General features: G+C 40.2%; 1 protein-coding gene across 3 annotated transcripts; it reads right to left on the bottom strand.

Annotated features, from left to right (window-relative positions):
* Positions 1-2,548: 2,548 nt before the first annotated feature.
* SERPINA7 (serpin family A member 7) lies at positions 2,549-8,123 on the bottom strand. Of its 3 annotated transcripts, none has more exons than XM_009198050.3 (5): positions 8,044-8,123; positions 5,774-6,412; positions 4,450-4,723; positions 3,575-3,722; positions 2,549-3,082 (listed from the first exon to the last, which is right to left on the bottom strand). In XM_009198050.3, exons 2-5 carry the CDS (start codon positions 6,393-6,395, stop codon positions 2,849-2,851), a joined length of 1,278 nt encoding a protein of 425 aa, XP_009196314.2. In that variant the 5' UTR covers positions 6,396-6,412; positions 8,044-8,123; the 3' UTR covers positions 2,549-2,848. The 3 variants fall into 3 exon arrangements, with proteins under 3 accessions (XP_009196314.2, XP_003918131.2, XP_009196315.2); XM_003918082.5 differs by having other exon boundaries at positions 2,549-3,052; XM_009198051.3 differs by having other exon boundaries at positions 2,959-3,113.
* Positions 8,124-8,738: the final 615 nt, after the last annotated feature.

Here is an 8,738-nt window from a genome sequence, read left to right as displayed (position 1 = left end):
ATTCATCTACTGATGGACATTCAGATTGTTTCCATATCTCACCTACTGTGAATAATGCTGCAGTGGACATTGGTGTGCAAATGTCTATTTGAGATCCTGATTTCAATTATTTTTTGTAAATATCCAGACGTGGGATTGCTATATAATATGGTAGTTCTGTTTTTAACATTTTGTGGAACCTCCATACAGTTTTCCATAATAGGTATACTTACAAAGGGAATTTGTCTGTGTATTGTTGTTGAATTGGTGTTTGTCAAGGAGGTAGGGGAGGAGGATCCAGGGCTTCCTATTCTGCCATCTTGCTGATGTAATTTCAATATTATTTTAATAATTATATTTCTACATTATTAGTGGTATTGTAGTCCTACTTTTTCTTAGCATTTAAAGAATTATTCTGAAAAGATGTACATAGATCACCAGACTGCCAAAGAGCTCTTTACCTGCTTGTGGCCAAACTTGATCATAAGTAAGTCCACAATCCAGCTTAACGAAGGCAGAAAAAGAGTGGAGGAAGTACCTAACTATTGTAATGCCCTAGTTGATAGATGTTATATATCACCTACATTCATATTTCATTGTTGAGAATTTACTTACATGGCCACACCTAACTGCTAGGGAGGCTAGAACATGTAGTTTATCAGGGAAGCCATGTGTCTATAATTCTATCACAATGTAGAAAGGAAAGCAGAATTGGTAAATTCCATGCAATCCATACCACTACTTTCTTGTGGCTGGTTTCCAAATAAGTTTTCTGTCTTTTTTCTAAGAATTTGTTAATATATTTTCCTGGTTTTTCTGTGCAGACAGATTTTTCTTCCTTTCCACTCTATTCTTTTAATGTTTATTTATTTTTCTTGTTGTACTGCACTAACATCTCCAATACCATTTTAAATAAAAGCAATAATATAGAGGATCCTTGTCTTATTCCCAATTTAGTAAAAATTCTGCTACAAATTTTCTCTATTAAGTGAGATACATGTTCTAGCTATTTTATGGGTAAACTTCACGAGGTTAAGGAAGTTACGTTCTGTTCTTAGGTTGCTATTCTTAGTTTGTCACAGGACAAACAGTGATAGCCCTGCATGATCTGACCACAGGAAAGAATGACTGAATGAGGTTTAGTCTCTAAGGAGACACATGAATTACTTGAGGGATAATGTCTTTTAATCTGACTTCCCTCTGAAGATACTGATATTCCTTCCAGGACAAGCTCTAATAGAACTCATTTGGAGGGTGGGGGGTAGGAAGCAGTTGATATTACATTTACTCTGGCCTCTGGAGGTAGAGCCTGAGCTAGAGAACAGAAACCTGCAAATCAAGAGACTCACATTACAATCTTGGTTCTGATACCAGCCCACTGTCTGATGTTGACCAACATGATATTTACAGGGCTTTTTATCAGGTCTCAGGCTCTGTGATGAGCATATTACATGCTACATGCTTTGCAACACTGAAGGTTCACAAAATCCCAATGACACGGATATTCTTATTGTTTACATTTTACAAATGAAGAAAATAAGGTATAGGGTTTAAGTGCCTTGTCCGAGATCACCAAACACTAAGTAGCAGGGCCAGGATTGTAATGTAACTTTAGTGAAACAGAACTCCACATTAACAATGATTTTTTTGTACCAGAGATTCTGCTCTGGGCTTCAAAAATTTCTTACACAAAGCAAAGTGTGAACTATACCAGGAATAAGCAAACTTCCATGCAAATGGGTCTAATAAGCAAAAATTAGAATGTTTGTAATACACATGCTTTTCTAAACAAATATTTATTTAAATATGGAAGTACAACATCTACAACAGTACTTTTCCTTTTTTTTCTTTCTTTTTTTTTTTTTTACTATTTTCCTGTCACTGAATTGTTTTACCTCAGGGCTAGAATTTCAGATACTACATCACTACCACTCACTATGCCATTTATACTCAAACTTTAAATACATATTGTCTGAGATAAAATCTAGTTTGGTAGGTGGGAATGAGTTGGCATGTACAGGCATAGGGAAGGTTGTTGAAGGATCTGGGGATACAAAAGTACCAAAATTCTGTGAAATTAGAGCCCAAAAGGTGATTCCTACTTAAACAAGTGGGACAGGGGTGCTATATATGGAAAGGAGTCTGATTAGGATACAGAAAAAGAGGAGCTATGAGATATGACATGAATGAATTTCTTTCTCCACTCTCAGCTTATACATTGGCGAAGTGGAAGTATGTTTTTCTTTTTTTGGGGGGGGGGGGGGTGGGGTTGGACAGGGGAGTTTCTCTCTCTCTTGCTGTATTGTCCCATGCTTGTTCAGTAACGAAAGCTACATCCCTCTCAGTCTGTAACTCATTCCCATAGTGGGAGTTCCTTTATTCAACCTACCAATCAGATCTGGCAAGAACACAGAGAATCCTACTAATGGGACAGAGGGAAGGGGGTTGAGAAGTTCACATATAAGACAATGCATCTGCATTGTTTTATGTCCATTGATCTTATTGGAATACTGAGATATGAAGACCTGACCTGCTTTTTAGCTATTCCCCAGAAGACAGAAAAGGGAAAATTTTTCAACCCAGTCAAATTTATTAGAGCAAATGAATTGAGGGGTATTCTGACAAAGAGAAATATACAAACATAGAGCCTTCCTATGCTTTGGATAATAATGAATTACTCATTGACATTCTGAATGTTCTGCCATAGGATTGGCCTCTTCCACAGCCAACGAAGTTCAGCCAGGGTTCAATCTTCATCCCATCATAAGGGAATGCAAGTCCAAGCTCACATCAATCACACCAGGCTATATTATTTATTTATTTCCCATTGCAATACACACGTGCAATTAGCCAATGGCCTTTTCCCCAACTACACTTCCATTGGGTTCACAACTTTCCCTAGAAAGAGAATACTCCTTGTGCTTCTCTCCAAAATCAACAACATGAAAGATCTATTAAATTGGATAATAGGGTGTAGGAAAGTGTTTTCAGGCTGATCCGAAAGTTCAACTTCAGGGACAGCTGCAGCTTCAGTTCCCTCTTCACCAATATGCAGCACAGCCTTATGGGCAGCCTGTGTGGGGAGAGCAAATCCTGCTGGTCTCTGAAGAAACAGGAACAGTCTTTGGGAAGGTCTAGAAGTAAGTAAGTGAAAGGAAAGGTGGGGCCGCCCCTTTGCTATGCTTTGTTTATGGTGCTAGAATATGTAGCTTCCTCCGCTAAATGTAGTCAATCATTCTCTGGTGATTCTACGGCTAGCTGTTGGGAAACACTATGGTCTGCTGCCTCCAGGAGTCACCTCTTAAGCATTCCCTCCTCACACCTCCTCCAGAACTGCATCTCACCAGAGTCACTTCTGATCATTAAGCTGTTCTATCAGAATAATTTTAGGACATAAAGGTCAAGGATGGAAGAAGCTGATACAATTACTTATTTGGAGTAATGGGAATGACTCTGGAGTGATTCTAGGTTAGGAGGAGTCGCACTGCCTCTCTAGGCATCAGATTGCTAATTGGTAAAATAAGAAAGTTGAATTAATTGACTCCTAATTTCCTTTCCAGTTCATACATTTAAGAACTCTAGTTTATCAACTTACATTGGAAAGTTTCAGACCATTGTCCTCTGTGAGTCCAGAAAAATCAGCATTTTCAGCATAGGCACGCTGAATGCCCATCTTCAAAAGTGTGGCTCCAAGGTCATATGTGGCAGAAATGGAAACCTTTGGAACAAACAAGTCAACCCATCTGTGGGGAAAGAGGAAGGGAACACATGGTAATCACCATATCAAGCTTATGAGTCTCCTTCTCTCTCTCATGATGGTATTATATTGAACTCTGCTTCTTCCCTGAGTATTGACAACCATTATTATGTAAGTCAATACATGGCACCAAACTCACAGAAGTTATTCTGAAAGGAATGCACTCAGGTACAGTCAATGTTGGGCTGAAACACTGGGAGTAGGGAGATATAACTCCTTTATAATCAAGAGAAAATATCTCTGGGGTGATGACCAAAGTCAGGGAGCCAGTGGCATGAAGGTTAATGGGTAGCACCCAGGAGCTTCACAGTTTTCTGCCTTGCACTTCCAGTCCAAAGTGGCTGCACAATCACCTTTCAACATCAAAATCCAACCTGTTCCTTGAGCTCTAGTTGGTCTACAGGAAGGCATCAATTTACTAGTAGGCTGACTTTAGGGAGCTCATCTTATCTTTAAAGACCAGACTTCCTAATTTGAAAAATGCCAATTATACTGCCTCCTTTGTAGGTTTGTTGATGTGCTTGGATGATATGAAGTATGTAGAATGCCCAGCCGAGGGCCTGGTAGACAGTATTTTCTTGGCATATTCCAGTGATCATACATAGCCGTTGGGTAGTTTAGGGTGATTCTTCTGCCTCCGGGTTTCTGCTGAACTCAGTTTCACCTGCACTGTTATGACCACCTTCCACCCACACATCCTCTAAAGTATTTACCCCTTCTGCAGTAAGCGGTTCCACTTCTTCAGTGTTTTAGATGACATGGCCGCTTCCACTGACTCCATCTGTCCCTCCTTGGGAAGAACAAAGAGTGCCAGAGCATTCTCGCTGTAGTCCATTTGCAGAACTGTGCAGTTCAATTCCATGTCCACTAGGTGATAGTATTGTTCCATCTGGTGCATCATGGGCACTTGCACAGTGGTGGTCTTGTCTATTAAGAAGCTGGAACTGTCTTCTGTCTTGGATGGATCAAAAGGATTTGCCCACTGGGCTTAAAATACAAAGAAAAGAGAGGTGTTTACTTTAAACCGGTATCAGTACCAACAAGACCTTTTCCATTAGTCATTTCATTTAGAAATTAAGACCACCACAGAGTTAGGTACGTACAGTCAACAAGTTTTACAAGTAACTGAGGATCAGACAGAGAAAGTCATTTGTCATGGTCTCCCAGTTAACAGGTAGCAGAGCCAGGAATCACACCCAGGACTGTTGGGCTCCATGATTTGTGCTCAAAACTACTATACCACACTAAGCCCATCAGAGTCATAGTTTCCTCTTCCATAAAAAGGTATAAGGACATCAAACACACTAGGGCAAAATGAGACAATAGATCTGTTCTGCCATTTTAGCCAATCTATGTACGTGTGGTTTGTGGCTGACAATTGATTACTCCTCCAAGAAATGTGACTGACATATACTATAGAACCAGGAGAAATCATTTGAGCACACTACCTTTAGAAAATAGTCACATGATTCTTGTTTCTACAAGCACCAGCTTTAGACTCATACGACCTTGCTGGGAATATCAGTTCTAAAACTTATTAACTGTGTAAACTTGGGCACTTATGAGGATTGGATGAGACAGTGTGTGTATACCACACATGTAGGATGGTGTTTAGTACACAGTGAGTGTATAATACATGGTAAAATCATGTATGTAACATGCCTAAGTATGTACAGCAAGTGAGAATCACAGTAGGCTTTACATACAAATATGTCTACTTGACAAGTGCAAGCTTGTCCCACCTCACCAAATCTTTTGGAAACCATGAATCTTTAGCCAATTATGAGCAAGATGTTCATACCATTGTCACCCACCTCTCTGAAAGGGCGCTCTCCCTAGAAATTTCCTGGACTCATTCACAGAGCTGTGTGTCCATCTTGGAAGATCCAATACTATTCACAGCTATGTTCAGTGGAGCAGATCACTGTGGTATGAGGGACACCTACTGATGCCAGTAATAAGAGACCATGAGCTCCCCTCAGCACTCCACCCAAGTATCTGAGCCCTAGACTGAAAATTGACATCTGAAAGTCTTACCTTTAAAGTGAATATAGTTCACTAAGACCATGATGGTGTTTGGTTTGAGGTCTTGAATTAGACCTACAACTTTCCCTTTGGTTTGCATCTTCACATGACTGTTAATCTCTTGCTTGGCTGCAGAAATGTTGGAGAAGTCAGTAGAAAAGACTTCAGTCTCATAGAGAGTCTTGACATCATCCAAGAACTTTGCCAGTGGTTTCAGATGCTTGCCAATGAAGAGGGCATTTCCTATCTGCAATTCCAGTTCCTTCTTTGGAAAATTCAGTGAACAGATCAGATGCTGGAAGCCATGCTGGATATCTACCATGGGAGTGTCTGTGAGGTTGAACCCCAAGGTCTCCACAATCTGAGTTTGGGTGCTGAAGCAGGCCCCAAAAGAAAGCATAACCAAAGCTGCAGAAATGCTCACAGGGGAAAAGAAGATGTTCTTATCTGGGGTCTCCACAGTGAACCTCCGGTACAGGTTGAATGCAAAATCAGCATTGATGGATGACATCTTATAGAGAGTGGCATTTTGTTGGGGTGAATGGCAGGCTATTACTTTGCCTTCAGGTGATGCACAACGGATTGTAGAATGAAGCCCAAGTACCAAGAGACCCAGATAGAGGAATGGTGACATTTTGGAAGGAAGTTAATCTATAAGAGATGAAGTGAGAGAACCATTGAGGGAGCTTAGTTGGATGAAATACTCCCTGAGCCAGAGACACATAATAATCACCCACATTGATTAATAAAACAATAGTAAATATTTGATGATGTGCTCATCAGGGGCTGAGCAGGGGTTTCTCTCCCCTGAAAAATTGGAGATGCATCTAATATGGACAGGGAGTAGAAGAAGTGGCTTGCTGGGACCACAGAAATAATGCCATGGACTATCATTCAGGTGTTATAGCAACATTATGAAAATGCTGTGAGTAAATTAAATTTATGGAAATTGAATCACTTTTTATTTGAACTAGAGGCAGCCTTTTGGAGAGAGAGGGGGTATTCTTAGGTTAAACTAGTACTCCCTTTTCATACATTATTCATTGTCAATTAGAATTTTAGATTTTTTTTTTCATTTGGCATTTTCTTAAAATAAAATCTACGAGATGAGAGAACACTTGCATCTTCTTTGGCTAAAAGACAAAATGAAAGTAATTTGTACAATATATGATTAGTTGGAATGGACCGGTGGTGGTTTATGGAGCCATGTACAAGTCATGAGCTGAAATTCATGCATTTTGCAATGCATGGAAGCCACAGAGGTATTTTCAAACAACTGGAAAATGAAAGAATAACTTTCTACATTTTAGATTTCTTTCACCATTCATCTTAGTAACATCTAAGCAGTCATTTCTAAGTTGTAAGACATCTTAACACTATTATTCTTACACCTATGCATGTTACTTTTAATTATTATAAAGAAAGCCACAAAGATATGGTGTAAGGTTCTCTGATCCTGGAAGAGTGCAAAGAAGTGGAGTAAAGGAGTCAGGTGTGGAAATCCCATGAAAGTGGACATGTGTACTTAGAAGGAAGAGATCTATGAACTCAGAAAAACGATCCTTCCTCCGCCCTCCATCTTCTTCCTGAGTGATCTTACCCTCGGCACTCAGTTGCTAGAAACTGTCTCTCTCTCAGTCAGATTGCTCTCCTGAACTCCTAGCCATTTATCCAGCTGTCTTTTGGATATATCCACCAGGATGGTCCACACAGACCCCAGTCTCAATAAGAAAATCTCAAAGTTGCCATATGTAAACATATCATCTCCCTACCCCTTAAGCTTGCTCCCTCATCTTCATTCCACATCTCAGTCTATCACGTCACTGTCTATAGAGAAACCTAAGCCAGATACCTGGGAATAATCTTAGAGTCTCCTTTTATTCTCATTCCCCACATCTAATGAAGCATGATGTCTTATGAATACTAACTCTTAAATAACTCTCAAAACTTATCCCTTCTCTTCATTCCTGCTGCCTCTGCCTCTCAGTTCATGGCCTGAGCTACTACATTGGCTCCTAACAGGTCACACCATCTCCTGTATCCTCCATACCAACCCCCCATTGTTCACCACTCTATCCAATCTCCATATTGTCATCAGAGTCCTCTTTCTTTAAAAGTCACTGAGGCTGGTAGAAAGTCAAGTATTAGATGACCACACTTAGACCTTCGCCCCTAGAGCCAGGAATTTGGTTTGGGACTCTGACTTGTCAACTTGGTTATTTGGGACTCTGACTTGCTGATAGAGATGTTCAAAGTTCCCAAAGAGGAAAAAAAGTACTTACAACAAATGCCCAAGAATCCACCTGCATCTCTCAGAAAGCAACATCTTTCCATTTTTATAGCGTGTCCTGTATTGCAAAACTAGAGCACTCTTAGTTATAAATTAACCCCAGCATTAACTCTGGAATGGTATTTTCAAAGCTGATGTACAAAACCAAGGCCAAGAGGAACAAAGCAAAAAATGATAAGGTTTGAACTTTGAGTGATTGCTTTGGCTGCCAGACCCTTCATGTAAAACAAAAGAGAAAGAGGATTGTCAGAGCTGTAGGGGTTTAAGTCCATGCTAGTAAGAATGTCTTCAGCAGGCAGAATAAGGGGCATAGACAAAAGCACCAAGAGGCAGCAGGAAAAAGTTCTCACTATTGGGCCAAACAGTAGTGGGATTGGCAGTTTTTTAAGGGAAAGTTGTACAAAGGCAGAGGCTGGGCAATCCTCTCTAACAGGTTCTGTAGAAATTACACATGCATTCGCAGAGGAAATGATGTCAAAGGTAGCTTCCAGCCCTAGACTTCTGATGCTGCACACATATATGTCTGCTAAGGGGGAAACCAGCCCTGTCTTCTTGTCATTAAAATTCCCTGTGTGGTCCCCTGGCGACAGGACTCCAAAAGAGGATGCAGAAGGAGTTAAGGAGACTGAAATTAAAGATTCCACTGTCCAGTATTAACTGTGTACTGATTATATGCAAAGAATCAAT

This window comes from Papio anubis, chromosome X (assembly GCF_008728515.1).
Source record: "Papio anubis isolate 15944 chromosome X, Panubis1.0, whole genome shotgun sequence".
NCBI classification, from domain to species: Eukaryota; Metazoa; Chordata; class Mammalia; order Primates; family Cercopithecidae; genus Papio; species Papio anubis.
Note: the sequence above shows the minus strand (reverse complement) of the source record. Positions and strands in the feature narration are given on the sequence as shown.

Bases quoted from the DNA above. Each gene is read 5' to 3' on its own strand.
- SERPINA7 (XM_009198050.3), bottom strand. From the start codon at position 6,395: ATGTCACCATTCCTCTATCTGGGTCTCTTGGTACTTGGGCTTCATTCT. The intron at 4,724-5,773 runs GTAAGACTTTCA...TTGTATTTTAAG, and splicing joins GAACTATATTCACTTTAAAG to CCCAGTGGGCAAATCCTTTT. The intron at 3,083-3,574 runs GTAAGTTGATAA...CTGTTTCTTCAG, and splicing joins ATGGTCTGAAACTTTCCAAT to AGACCAGCAGGATTTGCTCT.